General features: G+C 47.7%; 1 protein-coding gene and 1 non-coding gene across 35 annotated transcripts in view; both read right to left on the reverse strand.

Annotated features, from left to right (window-relative positions):
- The window catches only part of LOC119967772 (regulating synaptic membrane exocytosis protein 1-like), a 1,070,524-nt gene that overhangs the window by 188,691 nt on the left and 864,919 nt on the right, over nucleotides 1-16,914 (reverse strand). For all 34 annotated transcript variants that reach the window (XM_038800731.1, XM_038800737.1, XM_038800741.1 and 31 more), the window contains one exon: nucleotides 6,786-7,027. In XM_038800731.1, coding sequence (XP_038656659.1) covers nucleotides 6,786-7,027 — 242 coding nt within the window. The remainder of the gene's footprint in view (nucleotides 1-6,785; nucleotides 7,028-16,914) is intronic.
- On the reverse strand, nucleotides 12,081-12,162 carry trnas-aga. Its single transcript has one exon. It is a non-coding gene; the product is annotated as a tRNA-Ser (tRNA).

Consider the following 16,914-nt stretch of genomic DNA (forward strand, 5'->3'; position numbering starts at 1 on the left):
CATGAAGTTGGAGGCGAAGCTGTAATGCTGTGATCCAAAAGGGAGCGGGAATGTTACCTAGATTCTCTGTACCAGGAGGCAGTCACACTTCTTAGAATTGGGTCTTCTGATTTGGTCAGTGTTCAAGGACAGGTGAGTGTGATTGTGAGTGAGGCAGGTACGGAAGCTCTGAGGATGGAGCCTCGATCTTTATAATTATTCAAGTGTTTCGAGCTTTTTAAGCTTATTTGGCTGAGAATGGAGGCTGCAAGGTGGATGAGCTAACGGACCATGCCACTGTGGTAGGAAGCCGTGTGAGGAGAAAAAAGGAATGCACTGTTAGAAGGGGAGAGCACAGTCAGAAGGATTGACATTGTTCTCTGCAGAAAGGAACTGGAGTCCAGATGGCTGAGTACAAGAACAATTAAAATGACAGCACAGCATCAGGCCCTTCGGCCCTCCCAGCCTGTGCCGAACTATATCCTTTATCTAAACCTGTCGCCTATTTTCCAACGATCTACTTCCCTCTGTTCTCCGCCCTCCACCCTCTGCGTAAAAAACTTTCCACGCACATCTCCCTTAAACTTTCCCCTTTCACCTTGAAATCATGACCCCTTAAAATTGACACCCCCACTCGTGAAAAAAGCTTGTTCCTATCCACCCTGTCCATACCTCTCATAATTTTGTCTACGTCAATCAGGTCCCACCTCAACCTCCGACCTTCCAACGAAAACAATCCTAATCTACTCAACTTTTCATCATAGCTAGCTCCCTCCATACCAGGCAACATCCTGGTGAACCTCCTCTGCATCCTCTCTAAAGCATCCACATCCTTCTGGTAATGTGGCGACGAGAACTGCACGCAGTATTCCAAATGTGGCCTAAACAAAGTCCTATACAACTGCAACATGACCTGCCGACTCTTGTACTCAATACCCCGTCCGATGAAGGCAAGCATGCTGTATGCCTTCTTGACAACTCTATCGACCTGCGTTGCCACCTTCAGGGTACAATGGATCTGAACTCCCAGATCTCTCTGTACATCAATTTTCCCCAGGACTCTTCCATTGACCGGATAGTCCGCTCCTGAATTGGATCTTCCAAAATGCATCACCTCACATTTGCCTGGATTGAACTCCATCTGCCATTTTTCCGCCCAACTCTCCAATCTATCTATATTTTGCTGTATTCTGACAGTCCCCCTCACTATCTGCAACTCCACCAATCTTAGTATCATCTGCAAACTTGCTAATCAGAACACCTACACCTTCGTCCAGATCATTTATGAAAATCACAAACATGAGTGGTCCGAGTACGGATCCCTGTGGAACACCACTAGTCACCCTTCTCCATTTTGAGACACTCCCTTCCACCACTGCTCTCTGTCTCCTGTTACCCAGCCAGTTTTTTATCCATCTAGATAGTACACCCTGAACCCCATGCAACTTCACCCTTTCCATCAACCTGCCATGGGAAACTTTATCAAACGCCTTACTGAAGTCCACGTCTATGACATCTACAGCCCTTCCTTCATCAATTAACTTTGTCACTTCCTCAAAGAATTCTATCAGGTTTGTAAGACATTATCTTCCCTGCACAAAACCATGCTGCCTATCACTGATAAGTCTATTTTCTTCCAAATGTGAATAGATCCTATCGCTCAGCATCCTCTCCAACATTTTGCCTACCACTGACGTCAAGCTCACAAGTCTATAATTCCCTGGATTATCCCTGCTACCCTTCTTAAACAAAGGGACAACATTAGCAACTCTCCAGTCCTCCGGGACCTCATCCGTGTTCAAGGATGCTGCAAAGATATCTGTTAAGGCCCCAGCTATTTCGTCCCTCGCTTCCCTCAGTAACCTGGGATAGATCCCATCCGGACCTGGGAACGTGTCCACCTTAATGCCTTTTAGAAGACCCAAAACTTCCCCCTTCTTTATGCCGACTTGACCTAGAGTATTTAAACATCCATCCCTAGCCTCAACATGCGTCATGTCGCTCTCCTTGGTGAATACCGATGCAAAGTACTCATTAATAATCTCACGCATTTCCTCTGACTCCACGCATAAATTCCCTCTTTTGTCTTTGAGTGGGCCAATCCTTTCTCTAGTTACCCTCTTGCTTCTTATATACAAATAAAAGGCTTTGGGATTTTTCTTAACCCTGTTAGCCAAAGATATTTCATGACCCCTTTTAGCCCTCTTTGTTGCGCGTTTGAGATTTGTCCTACTTTACCGGTATTCCTCCAAAGCGTCATCAGTTTTAAGTCGCCTAGATCTTATGTATGCTTCCTTTTTCATCTTAGCTAGTCTCACAATTCCACCCGTCATCCATAGTTCCCTAATCGTTCCATTTCTATCCCTCATTTTCACAGGGACATATCGGTCCTGCACTCTAATTAACCTTCCCTTAAAAGACTCCCACATTTAAACAGCTGCTCCCAATCCACATTCCCTAGCTCCTGCTGAATGTTGTTATACTTGGCCTTTCCCCAATTTAGTACTCTTCCTTTAGGACCCCTCTCGTCTTTGTCCATGAGTATTCTAAAACTTACGGAATTGTGATCGCTGTTCCCAAAGTAATCACCGACTGAAACTTCAACCACCTGGCCGGGATCATTCCCCAATACCAGGTCCAGTATGGCCCCTTCCCGAATTGGACTATTTACATACCGCTCTAAAAAAAACTCTCCTGGATGCTCTTTACAAATTCTGCTCCATCTACGCCTCCAACACTACATGAGTCCCATTCAATATTGGGGAAGTTAAAATCTCCCACCACGACCACCCTATTGCTCCTACATTTTTCTATGATCTGACTACATATTTGTACCTCTACTTCACGCTCGCTTTTGGGAGGCCTGTAGTAAAGTCCCAACAATGTTACTGCACCCTTCCTATTTCTTAGCTCTACCCATATTGCCTCAGTGCTCGAATCATCTCTGAACAGTAATGCAACTCCTCCATCTCTTTTACCTCCCTCTCTATCCCTCCTGAAGCATCTATACCCTGGGATATTTAGTTGACAATCTTACCCTTCCCTCAACCAAGTCTCAGTAATACCAATAACATCATATTCCCAGGTACTAATCCAAGCCCTAAATTCATCTGCCTTACCTGCTACACTTCTCGCATTAAAACAAATGCACCTCAGACCACCTGTCCCTTTGCGTTCATCAACTCTTCCCTGTCTACTCTTCCCCCTAGTCACATTGAGTTTATTATCTAGTACCTCACTGTCTTTCTTGCTGCCTCTTTACTGACCTCTAACTTCTTAATCTGGTTCCCATCCCCCTGCCACATTAGTTTAAAACCTCCCCAACAGTGTTAGCAAAAGCACCCCCTCGGATATTGTTTCCAGTCCTGCCCAGGTGTAGACCATCCAATTTGTAATGGCCCCACCACCCCCAGAACCGGTTCCAATGTCCCAAAATATGAACTCCTCCCTCCTGCACCATCTCTCAAGCCACGTATTCATTCTGACTATTCTTGAATTTCTACTCTGACTGTCTCGTAGCACTGGTAGCAATCCTGAGATTACTACCTTTGAGGTCCTACTTTTTAAACTTATCTCCTAAGTCCCTAAATTCTGATTGTCGGAAATCATCCCGTTTTTTACCTATATCGGTGGTGCCTATATGCACCACGACAACTGGCTGTTCACCCTCCCCCTTCAGTATGTCCTGCAGCCGATCGTAGACATCCCTAACCCGTGCACGTGGGAGGCAACATACCATTCGGGAGTCTCATTTTCGACCACAGAAACGCCTGTCTACTCCCCTTACAATTTAATCCCCTATGACTATAGCCCTGCCAGTCTTTTTCCCGCCCTTCTGTGCAGCAGAGCCAGCCACGGTGCCATGAACCTGGCTACTGCTGCCTTCCCCTGGTGAGTCATCTCCCCCAACAGTATCCAAAACGGTATACCTGTTTTGGAGGGATATGACCACAGGGGACACCTGCACTGCCTTCCTGCTCTTACTCTGCCTTTTTGTCACCCATTCCCATCTCCCTCACCAATCCTGCTCTGAGGTGTGACCAACTCACTGAACGTGCTATCCACGACCTCCTTCCTCAGCATCACGGATGCTCCAAAGTGAGTCCATCCGCAGCACCAGAGCCGTCCTGTGGTCTAACAGGAGCTGCAGCTGGATGCACTTCCAGCACATGAAGAAGTCAGGGGCATCGGCCGCGTCCCTGAACTCCCACATTGAGCACGAGGAGCATAACACGGGCCTGGGATATCCTGCCATTTTTACACTTTACCTTAACTGTTTACAAATATAATATCAAATAATGAGTAAGTGAAAGGAATAAGATTTTACTTACCAATCACAATACTGACCAACACACGAAAAGTTAAATTTCTCCCAGCTACAGCTAATTGGAGCACTTTCCTTACCAGCCAATCAGGTCACTGCTTTGCTGTGATGTCACTCTTCAAATTTATCCCCAAAGACCCTGTGGCCGCTGTTTGAGCAGCGAAGCAGCTCCGCCCACTCCCAACAGCTGAGTTCCCTCCGAAAAGACTCGAATCCGCGAAGCAGCTAGTTTAAATACTCACCGCTTGCCTCTGTAGCTCCGCCCACTCCAACAGCTGAGTTCCCGCCAAAAAGACTCGAATCCGCGAAGCAGCTCTTTTAAATACTCACCGCTCAACTCTGTAGCTCCGCTCACTCCAACAGCTGAATTCCCGCCGAAAAGACTCAAACCCGCGAAGCAGCTAGTTTAAATACTCACCGCTCGACTCTGTAGCTCCGCCCACTCAAACAGCTGAATTCCCACCAAAAAGAAAAGTTGCCTGCCTGGTGTCAGGGGCTGGAGAGGAACTTGTAGGGAGGGGGGAGCACCCTGTCGTCATGGTCTATGTCGTTATCAATGACATGAAGAGGTCTGACTGCACAGTCAGTATGAGAACTTGGGCACTAAATTAAGAAGGAAAACTTCAAATCTCCGGATAATCGGGATAGGGCAAATCAAAATGCATGTCTCAAAAACTGTGTGGGAGAAATGGGTTCTGGTTCCTCGGGTACTGGCACCAGTCCTGGGGGACGTGGGAGCTGTACAGTTGAGGTGGTCCACATCTGAACCACGTTTGGACCGGTGTTCTTTCAAACCACACATCTGGAAAAGTAGAGAGTGTTTTAAACTAGGTAGTAGGGGCAAGGGATCAAATTTTGGAAGTTGTGGTAATGTGGTAAATCAAAGAACAGAGACAAGGTAAAAGAGAAAGAAATTATTACGGGAAACAAAAAACAGACCTGACAGGAACGGGTAGTGAATACAAATCTAACAATAAATGAACATATGAGACCAGAGGTTATTAAAGAATGAAAGGGCAAACCTAAAGAGCAAAGTTCTCTGATTGGGAGACCGTGGATGGGTTTCTCCATCCCGCCACGCCAGATTTCTGTTTCAGCAAGCCTTCGGGATTCTCCGCCTTGCCAGCTAGTCAATGGGGTTTTCCATTGTGGAGCAGCCCCACACCGTCGGAAACTCCTGGGCTGCCGGCAAAATGGAACATCTTGATGGCGGAAAATTCAGCCCTATGTTCTCCCACTGGAACTGAATTGCACCTGATTTGCTCTCCAATCCTTCACCATACAAAATAATTCATGTCGAGGATTGCAATGGATTCTCGAGGGAATGCCGCTATCGTGCTGCCATTTTGAGCAGGTGGCCCGATAGCGAGGTGCTGGGGCTGCACTTCAGCCCCTCACCCCTGGATGTCTGAAGTTAAGTGCTGTCAATTTCCAGCTGACTCAAGGGGAAGGGAGGTAATTAGAAAACACTTAATTCTGTTTGAAGTGGTCAAGGACCTGTCAATCAAATCTTACTGTTTCTAAACCTTGCGGTTGGAACACTTGAGAGTTACTCAACCGTGAAGGGAGATGAATGGAGCAAAGCTGACAGCTGTGTGCGTGTGGACCCTGATCATGTCCTGCACACAAGTCAAGACAAAAAATGTTGTTTTTAAGAGGATGTTCTGAGGTACCAACTTGGAAATTATTTCAAACATACTTATTGTGAAAAAGATGAATGGGATTGTTTGCATGAATGCTATCATTAGTTAAAATGCTGTAACTGGATCTTGCTTCTGTTTTACTAATGTTTTGCTGTCCTCCATTCCTGATTGTATTCTCATCACTCTTCTCTACAACATGTATTCCAATCTAGTGATTGCAGCACATTTTCTCTTTATCACTTCCCAGATTTCAGATCATAAATCCTGAGGCACAACATTCCTTTTGAAATAAATCAATTTTACTTTTAAATGCACAAGAGGACAGTTAATTGCCAAACTAAAGAACTATTCATTAAAACTGGAAAGGCCCCACGCACCTTTAGACTATAAAGATCAGAGCTCAAGTAAAATATTGATACAGACATCCTGGGTTAGATTCATGAGCTTGCTGAATTAGTTAATTAAAGCAAGGGTAACAGTGGATGATCTATACATTGACTTTAACCTGCTCTATCTGACATTGACTTTATCACTTTAACCTGATCTATCTGACAAAGTTTTCACTTTATTTCTGTTGCAAGAATGGTTCAGTGACACAATTCAGATATGAATCTAAAAGTAACTCTGTCTTCTACATATACCACTTACTTTCAGCTCAATATTTTTACTGGGAGCCTTATTCAGTGTTAAACACGCTAATATCAGACATTGCTATTCCATCAAAAAATGTTTTCAGGTGAATAAAACATTATAATTTACAATGTGACTGGTTTCAGCTGTTATTTTCCAGCTTGTAATATGGGCAAGTACGATGTGTGACCACAAAATTGAACACTCACCAGTCTGGCTGAGCTGAGATGTGCTTCTGCTCCTTCTCGTCAATCCGACAATGGCCACCATTTTGGCACCCAGACTTGATCTTCGCTTCTTGCCCCCTGATCCTATTGTTCCCACAGCAGTATCCGACTGACTGCCATCGTTATTTTCCAGACTATACATCTCCTCACTTACACTTGTGCTCTTCATAATATTTCGCCCTGACGTCCCCATTTGTCTGCTTTGCATTTTAGAGGTAAATGCACTTTTTGTCCACCAGCAATTCATCATGGGAAAACATGAAAAGGGAAGAAAACAGATTGAAAATAAATTGGTACACTTTGCCAAAAATCATATTTCTGCTGATTGAAAAAATTATATAATTATGCTGCAGATTTCTGTGGACCTTGGTGTGATGTCGTTTGCTTTCTGAATGAGGATGGGTGACAATATGTACATTGTAAGAACAATGAAGCGTTAACAATTTACTGTAACTGCATCCAACCACTAGATGGCGATCAAGTGTATACATGTGGATACTCTTGATTCGGGGAGAAGGTTGTTAGGCGAGGTAGAGAATAGTCGTGTTATTAGGAGTTCTGTCATTAGAATCTTAGTTTTAGTGAATCTGTAATCTTTTATATCTTAACAAGCAAGTCAAATCTATTTAGTTGCAGTGTAAATAAATTAGCTTTGTTCAAAACTTAGCTTGATGTTTTTCGTGAGACACTACACTTCGAGGCCATCCTCATTCAGAAAGCAAAGAACACCACAGTCAAAATTGTAAGGTGTGTATGCCAAAGATAACTAGAAAAGTTCAGCAAGTGAAGGGAATTTGCAACAGATTTCCGTGAAACAAAACTTGAAAGAAACTTTCTAACCAGAGTTTGACTTCAACAACGACATTGAAACAAATCACAGTCAAAGCGAGTTGGAAGGTCTTCAAACTCCACGGTAATTTCATACTTCAGGTAAAGTAGACTTTAATTGGCGCGATTTTAAGCAGCAGTTTGAATTGTATATCTCTGCCCCGGAAGCGCACAGCACAAAATAGCACTGTTTCTCACAATGGCTGGGTCGCAAGCCCTTGAAACCTTTAACCTGTTCCGGCTCGAGGATGAGGCAAATACAAAAATATAGGTCCAAGCTATCAAAGGGATTGACAAACACTGCCAGTTGCAACAAAACAAAATGTTTGAATGGAATGTGTTCAGGCAGAGTGCAAAATGCAGGTGAAGGGGCAGCGGGTGGGTTAGCATTGCAGCCTCATGGCGCTGAGGTCCCAGGTTCGATCCCGGCTCTAGGTCATTGTCTGTGTGGAGTTTATGTGGGTTTCACCCCCACAACCCAAAGATGTGTAAGCTAGGTGGATTTGCCACACTAAATTGCCCCTTAATTGGAAAAAAATGAATTGGTACTCTAAATTGTTTAAAAAAGCACTTGAGTACTTCAAAACGGATCTGAGACTTAAAGCGCAGACATGGAATTTTTCGATTCTCTTAGACTCACCGAGATCAGATAGTTTACAGAGTAAAAAGTGACAAACTGTGGGAAATGTTATTGCGACAGTGTGATTTGACGTTACGTACAATCAGTATGTGTGGAGCAAGCGAACTTGCCAGGAATCAATTCTCAGAAATGCTGGTCAGAGAAAGTGGCGCGAAAACTATCAACGTGGTCAATGCCATTAATGCAGTGACGCACCTAAAAAAGAAACGTGCTCCAGATGGCAGCCATTTTACGCATAATGGCAAGAGCGTCCTGACGTGTAAACGGTGTGGCAATGCGCATCAGATCAAAAAATGTCCAGTACATGGAAAAACCAGTGCAAAATGTCAGAAGTTTTACCACTATGCATCTCAATGTAGATTGGGAACAAATCGGCAGCAGTTTATAAATATCAGTAGTGAACAAAGGAAGTGCTGTGCAGAAAGGAAGCATTAAAAAAATGTTTAGCGAGCGATCTGACTAGGAGGAAAATGTATTTGACTTAGAAGATTCCTTCTTTGCGGTAACAGTAAGAAGCATAGAAAACAAACATCAAAATATTACCAATTTGGAAACTTTATAACAGATTTCCATTGTTCAAAATATTGATGATTGGACGACTCCTTTAATAATAAATGAAATCAACATAAAGATGAAATTAGATACCAGAGCAAGAACTAATCTCAATCAGACAGACATAGCGAGATTAAGGATAAAACCAGCGATTGACGAGAATGATTGTCAACTAATGTTCTAATGTTCTATGTTCTAACTGCGAGATTGTAATTGCGACTTGATAACCACTATTTAACTGTCGAGGTCAAAGAGAGAAAAATTCCGATTAAATTCGAGATTGCTGAATCAAAGAGATCATCATTACTTGGTGTTCAGGCATGTGAGATTCTGCAGCTCGTGAAACACATTTACAGCTCGGACAGGATTTCATCCAATTTCAATGACGAGGTTGAGGGGATTATTCAGAAATTTCCTCACGTTTCTCATGGCATGGGAACATCATCACTTGAATACAAAATCCAGTTGATAGCAAATGCCAACCCAGTAATCCACCTAAAAGGGTACCTGCTCCTTTGAGGGAACGTTTAAAAGTGTTAGTTTTCACACCACTTTCTCTGACTAACATTTCTGAGAATTGATTTCTGGCAAGTTCACTTGTCCGACACATACTGATTGTACGTAACGTCAAATCACACTGTCGCAATAACCTTTCCCGCAGCTTGTCAGTTTTTACTCTGTAGACTAAATTCCATGTTTGCGCATCTGTTATGATACAGTCAAACGTTTCATCTACTTTTTGCACTCTTTGCCGGAACACATACCATTCAAACGTTTTGTTTTGTTGCAGCTGGCGAGTTTGTCAAATTTTTCGATCACTTTGACGTACTTTTTTTTATCTGCCTCATCCTCAAACTCCCGGAATGAGTTAAAGATTTCATGGGCTTGCAAGTCAGCCACTGTTAGACACAGTGCTATTTTTCACTGGCCACTTCTAGATCTAGAATCTAGTGCAGAGATATACAATTCAAACGGCTGCTTGAAAGTTTGACAATTAACGTCTACCTTACCAGAAGTACGAAATTGCCGTGGGGTTTGCAGACCTTCCATCTGGCCTCAACTGGGGTTTGTTTCGATGTCGTCGTTGAAGTCAGATTCTGGTTAGAAATTTTTTCAAGTTTTATTTCACGAAATTTTTTTTTTTGCAAACTTCTATTCTCTTGTTGAACCTTTATCTTTAGCATGCACACCTGGTACCTTACAATTTCCACTTCTGGTATGTGTTCTTTGCTTTCTGAATGTGGATGGCTTTGAAGTGTAGTGTCTCACAAAGAACATCAAGCTAAGTTTTGAACAAAGTTAATTTATTCACACTACAACTAAATAGATTCGACTTGCTTACTAAGATATAAAAACTACAGATTCACTAAAACTATGATTCTAATTAGAGAGCTCCTGATAACACGACTATTCTCTACCTCTCCTAACAACCTTCTCCAAGAGTATCACGTGATCACATGGGCAGCACGGTAGCATTGTGGATAGCATAATCGCTTCACAGCTCCAGGGTCCCAAGTTCGATTCCAGCTTGGGTCACTGTCTGTGCGGAGTCTGCACATCCTCCCCGTGTGTGCGTGGGTTTCCTCCGGGTGCTCCGGTTTCCTCCCACAGTCCAAAGATATGCAGGTTAGGTGGATTGGCCTTGATAAATTGCCCTTAGTGTCCAAAATTGCCCTTAGTGTTGTGTGGGATTACTGGGTTATGGGGATAGGGTGGAGGTGTTGACCTTAGGTAGGGTGCTCTTTCCAGGAGCCAGTGCAGACTCGATGGGCCGAATGGCCTCCTTCTGCACTGTAAATTCTATGTAAAAAATCCACATGTATGTGCTTGATCGCCATCTAGTGGTTGGATGCAGTTACAGTAAATTGTTAACCCTGCATTATTCTTACAATATACATAATGTCACACTTGGTTGTGCATGGGTCAGGTTTGCTGTGATTTCTCAACACTGAGGTTAGAGGGATGGAGAGTCCTTGATTCTCAATTTATAGACTGGTGGTAAAACTGAAAGGTGCATTCCACGATGCTCTCTATATGAAAGGGGAATTGCTCACTTTGGGATGAAGTCACACAGATGAGGCTGTCCCCAGGTCCTATTCAAATTCTGTGCTGAGTTAGTTCGTTGCACCCAGCTGATTGTCAGCGTCAATAAGATCACTGAGGGAAAGTGGTGGCAAGGTTCCTGCTCCAGATCCATCCAACTGGAACGTTGGGCAGTGGGTGAGGAATAAGCATGGCTCTGATGTTTCTCACTGAGTACACTTCCAAGGCATGTCGACGGGCACCAATCGACGTATTGGCTGTTTAGGGGCTGTTTAGCACAGGGCTAAATCGCTGGCTTTGAAAGCAGACCAAGCAGGCCAGCAGCACGGTTCGATTCCCGTAACAGCCTCCCCGAACAGGCGCCGGAATGTGGCGACTAGGGGCTTTTCACAGTAACTTCATTTGCAGCCTACTCGTGACAATAAGCGATTTTCATATGGGAACCATACCCAGTGTGAGTCAGCTCCCTTAGGAAAGTAAAGAACAATCTTACAGGGTGGCACATTCAGACAAAACACCACAACCCATCCACATCTAGAAAGCACATTAACTTCATGGTTTCAATTACTGTTGCGATACTTTCTAGTAATTGGTGATGAGGGAAGCGGGGTCCAATTGGCAGCTGTTGATTAATCATTTAACTAAATAGACAACTTAAATGTTTCTACTGGACGCTTTATTTTGTCCATTCAAACATCAATAATAACGAATGTCCTCCATGTATTGAAACAAACATGAAGGCTGGAAAGGTGTGATATCTAACACAAAACTGACTGAAGTGTCTCATTAATTACACAGTATGATCCAGACCTATTATGAAAGGAATGAGGGAATAAGCTGATTGCAACGTAGAACATAGAACATAGAACATAGAACGATACAGCGCAGTACAGGCCCTTCGGCCCTCGATGTTGCACCGACATGGAAAAAAAAACTAAAGGCCATCTAACCTACACTATGCCCTTATCATCCATATGCTTATCCAATAAATTTTTAAATGCCCTCAATGTTGGCGAGTTCACTACTGTTGCAGGTAGGGCATTCCACGGCCTCACCACTCTTTGCGTAAAAAACCCACCTCTGACCTCTGTCCTATATCTATTACCCCTCAATTTAAGGCTATGTCCCCTCGTGCTAGCCACCTCCATCCGCGGGAGAAGGCTCTCGCTGTCCACCCTATCTAACCCTCTGATCATTTTGTATGCCTCTAAATTCGTAGTCGGCAGGATTCGAACCTGCGCGGGGAAACCCCAATGGATTTCTAGTCCATCACCTTAACCACTCGGCCACGACTACACAAAGTGTAACAGTTACAGTGGAGACAACTTGAGATGGGGGTCAGTGATTTCATTTCTAACATCAACATAATGGAAAATCTTGCAATGCTTAATCTTAGACGTTAGCCCTGGGCAGATGGAGTGATGGACCAAAAATAAGATATGTGATTGAGTTAGCGTAACTCTTGCCCTGCAGACATTCGTTTTATAAAACACATTGTTTGAATTTGCCATCATCGGTTGTTTATTTATCATCCCTGTGGCACAGTAGGATTCTGTAGCTTTGATCTCATGAGTTCAGCTTAACAGTCGAATTATAGGACAAGACATCGCAGAAGGAGGGAAATCGAGCCATTAGTGTTTGTACGGCTCTTTGAGAGTTAACCAACTGTTTAATTAAGATGTACAAAATTGTGAGGGGCCTGAATACAGTGGGTGGGAAAGGCTTATTTACTTCAGAGATTGTTCAGTGACAGTGGGGATATCGATGAAAAGTGATTAGCAGTGTAGAAATAAGGCCCAACTTATGCTAAAATTTAGACTTACTGGGCAAAATTCTCCGACCCCACGCAGGGTCGGAGAATTGGCGGGAAGCGGCGTTATTTCCGCTCCCACAGGTTTTCGAATTCTCCTGCCGGTAAAAAACCGGCGTTGTGCAAATCCCGCCGGCAGCCTGTGAAAACAGCTGGCGCCGGCGGGATTTCATTTTTTTTGCACTGACCTTAAATCTCCGGCCCGGATGGGCCGAAGTCCCGCCGACGTGGCCACGGGTCACATCGGCGAAAATCACAGTTGATTTAAAACGGCGTCAACCATTGATGATGGTTGACGCCGTTCAGTGTCGGGGGTGGGTTGCGGCATCGGTGGGGGGGTTCCGGCATTGGGGGGTGGGTTGCGGCATCGGGGGGGTGGGTTGCGGCATCGGGGGAGTGGGTTGCGGCATCGGGGGAGTGGGTTGCGGCATCGGGGGAGTGGGTTGCGGCATCGGGGGAGTGGGTTGCGGCATCGGGGGAGTGGGTTGCGGCATCGGGGGAGTGGGTTGCGGCATCGGGGGGGTGGGTTGCGGCCATCGGGGGGTGGGTTGCGGCATCGGGGGAGTGGGTTGCGGCATCGGGGGGCATCGGGGGGGTGGGTTGCGGCATCGGGGGGCCATCGGGGGGGTGGGTTGCGGCATCGGGGGGTTGCGGCATCGGGGGGGGTGGGTTGCGGCATCGGGGGGTTGCGGCATCGGGGGGGTGGGTTGCGTCCATCGGGGGGGGCATCGGGGGGGTGGGTTGCGGCATGGGGGGGTTTGGGGGCAGCGGCGTGCAGAGAGGGGGGCTATGGATGCCCGGGGCCAACGCACCGTCGCCCCCCCCTCTGTACGCCGCTGCCCCCTACCCCAACCACCCCCCCCTCACCACCCCTACCTCCCTCCAACGCCCCTACCCCCCTCCCCACCACCCCTGCCCCCCCCTCACCACCCTACCCCACTCCAACGCCGCCCCCCATCTCTCGCAACGCCGCAACCCCCCCCCCCCTTAACGCCGGGTCCCCCCCCCTTAACGCCGGGTCCCCCCCCCCCCCCCTCACCACCGGGTCCCCCCCCCTCAACGCCGGGTCCCCCCCCCTCAACGCCGGTACCCACACCCCGTCCCCCTCCAACTGAAGGCCGGTACCCACACCCCCCCTCTCTCCTCCTCCCCCCCCCCCTCCTTCCTCCTCCCCCCTTCCTTCCTCCTCCCCCCCCTCCTTCCTCCCTCCTCCCCCCCCTTCCTCCGTTAGTGGGGGGAGGGGTGCGGCGTTAGTGGGGGGTGGGGGGGTGCGGCGCTGGAGGGGGGTAGGGGTGGTGAAGGGGGTAGGGGTGGTGAGGGGAGGGGGTTGGGGTAGGAGCAGCGGCGTGCAGAGGAGGGGGGCGACGGATGCCCGGGGCCAACTCGCCGTCGCCCCCCCTCTGCACGCAGCTGCCCCTACCCCAACCCCCTCCCCTCACCACCCCTACCCCCTTCACCACCCCTACCCCCCTCCAACGCCGCACCCCCACACCCACACCCCCACCCCCCACTAACGCCGCACCCCCCCCCCCACTAACGGAGGAAGGAAGGGGGGGGAGGAGAGAGGGAGGGGGGGAGGAGGGAGGGAGGGGGGGGAGGAGGAGAGAGAGGGGGGGGGAGGAGGAGAGGGGGGGGTGTGGGTACCGGCCTTCAGAGGGAGGGGGACGGGGTGTGGGTACCGGCGTTGAGGGGGGGGGACCCGGCGTTGAGAGGGGGGGACCCGGCGTTGAGGGGGGGGGGACCCGGCGTTGAGGGGGGGTCCCGGCGTTGGGGGAGGGGTGGGACGACCCGGTGTTGGAGGGGGGTAGGTGTGGTGGGGAGGGGGGTAGGTGTGGTGGGGAGGGAGGAAGGGGTGGTGGGGGTTGAGGTAGGGGTGATGAGGGGGGGGTTGAGGTAGGGGTGGTGAGGGGGGGGTTTGAGGTAGGGGTGGTGAGGGAGGGGGGGTTTGGGGTAGGGGGCAGCGGCGTACAGAGGGGGGGGGCGACGGTGCGTTGGCCCCGGGCATCCGTCGCCCCCCTCTCTGTCCGCCGCTGCCCCAAACCCCCCCCCAAATGCCGGAACACACCCCCCCCCCCCCCAATGCCGGAACACACCCCCCCCCCCAAATGCCGGAACACACTCCCCCCCCAATGCCGGAACACCCCCCCCCCCAAATGCCGGAACACCCCCCCCCAATGCCGGAACACAACCCCCCCCCCCCCCAATGCCGGAACACACCCCCCCCCCCAATGCCGGAACACAGCCCCCCCCCCAAAATGCCGGAACTCACCACCAACCCTCCCCCCCAAATGCCGGAACACACCACCAACCCCCCCCCCACCCCCCAAAATGCCGGAACACACCACCAACCCCCCCCCACCCCCCAAAATGCCGGAACACACCACCAACCCTCCCCCCCCAAATGCCGGAACACACCACCAACCCCCCCCCCCACCCCCCAAAATGCCGGAACACACCACCACCCCCCCCAAAATGCCGGAACACACCACCAACCCCCCCAAAATGCCGGAACACACCACCCCCCCCAAATGCCGGAACACACCCCCCCCCCCCCCCAAATGCCGGGTCTGTCTCTCTCCTCCTCCTCCTCCAAAATACGCCGGGTCTCACCACTTCCGCAGCTGGAGAAACTGACGCGTATCGCGTCAGTCAGCTGCTGGCCCCTCCGGGAACGGAGAATAGTGGCCTTAAAGAAGGCCCCGACGCCGGAGTGATTAACACCGATTTTTTTCGCAGGCAACCCGCGTTACGAAGGGCTACGGAGAATCCAGCCCACTGTGTGGGATTCTCCGATCCCCCGGGGTTAGGTACGTTTTGGCGCAGCCATTTGGGCGTGGCCGTTGTGGCACGGCCGTTGTGGCGCCGGCTGTTTTGGCCATAATAACATTTCTTTATTTGTAAATTAGCCTCAGTTGAGTTGGCTGCTGGTGCGGGTCCGCTGTCACAAGTGTTTCGTTCTATCACCATCTTTTTATATATTTTTTAACTAAACCAATTTGCATACCCATATGATGGCTGAGGAAGTATCAACGAAACGTGGTAAAGAAAAATTGGTTCATAACGGATTCCTTTACGTCTTTGACAAAACAAGCAAAGGTGACAGCGAAGTGAAATTTTGGCGTTGTGAGCAAAAAAACCGGTGCAAAGCACGTCTCCATACTAAAGCTGCAAACGTGGTGAGGCAGCTGAACAGCCATTCGCATGATGCTTCTGCTGCACAAGTAGAGGTTGCACTCGTGAAAACTAAAATAAAAAAGAGAGCACAGGAAACCCTTGAGGCACCGACTGTAGTTGTTAATGAATGTTTGACAGACATATCCCAAGCTAGTCTACCAGCCATTCCTAATATATCTGCTTTGAGGAGAATGATAAGCAGAAAGCGTAATTATGTATTGAACGCCCCCACCAATCCAAGTGATTTACAACAACTGATTGTGCCAGAATGCTACAGGATATATGTCCCTCAACCAGGAGTGGAAGAAAATTTTTTACATTGTGATAGCGGACCAGGTCACGACCGGATATTAATCTTCGGAAGACAGAGCTGGCTACAGCACTTATTGACATCTGATATGTGGTTTGCAGATGGCACATTCAGTATTGCTCCCAGCCTCTTTTCTCAGATTTATGTAATTATGGTAAAAAAACACAGAGGAGTTACTCCTACGGTTTATGCTCTTTTGCCCAACAAGCAACGCACCACATATGCGAGAATGTTCGCATTATTGAAAGAAATCTAACCCAACTTGAAATCCAGTTCAATCGTCTGTGATTATGAACAAGCTGCGCACAGTGCTATGAAAGACATATTCCCTGATGTTCAAATAAAAGGATGTTTTTTTCATTTAGCTCAAAATATGCAAAAACATCTCGCTAGTATGGGGTTCTGTAGTTTGTATAACACTGATCCAGATTTTGCGTTAAAAGCTAAAATGATTATTGCCATTGCCTTTGTACCTTTGAACAAAATCGATGAATATCTGGATGTTTTAGCAACCCAACTGCCGCAAGAACTTCAAGATTTACTCAACTGGTTTGAAGATACATATGTTGGTCGTCTGAACAGACGAGGAAATGGTAGACGAACACCTTTATTTCGCCCTGAGATTTGGAACTTTTATCAGAGAACATTAAACGGGGAAGACCGCACAAACAATAATGCGGAGGCAGCCCACCGTCGATTGAAATATGAACTTGGCATGCATCATCCCACCATATGGAAACTAATTTTTTTTTTT

The sequence above is a fragment of the Scyliorhinus canicula genome, chromosome 6 (genome assembly GCF_902713615.1).
Source record: "Scyliorhinus canicula chromosome 6, sScyCan1.1, whole genome shotgun sequence".
In the NCBI taxonomy this organism is placed as follows: domain Eukaryota; kingdom Metazoa; phylum Chordata; class Chondrichthyes; order Carcharhiniformes; family Scyliorhinidae; genus Scyliorhinus; species Scyliorhinus canicula.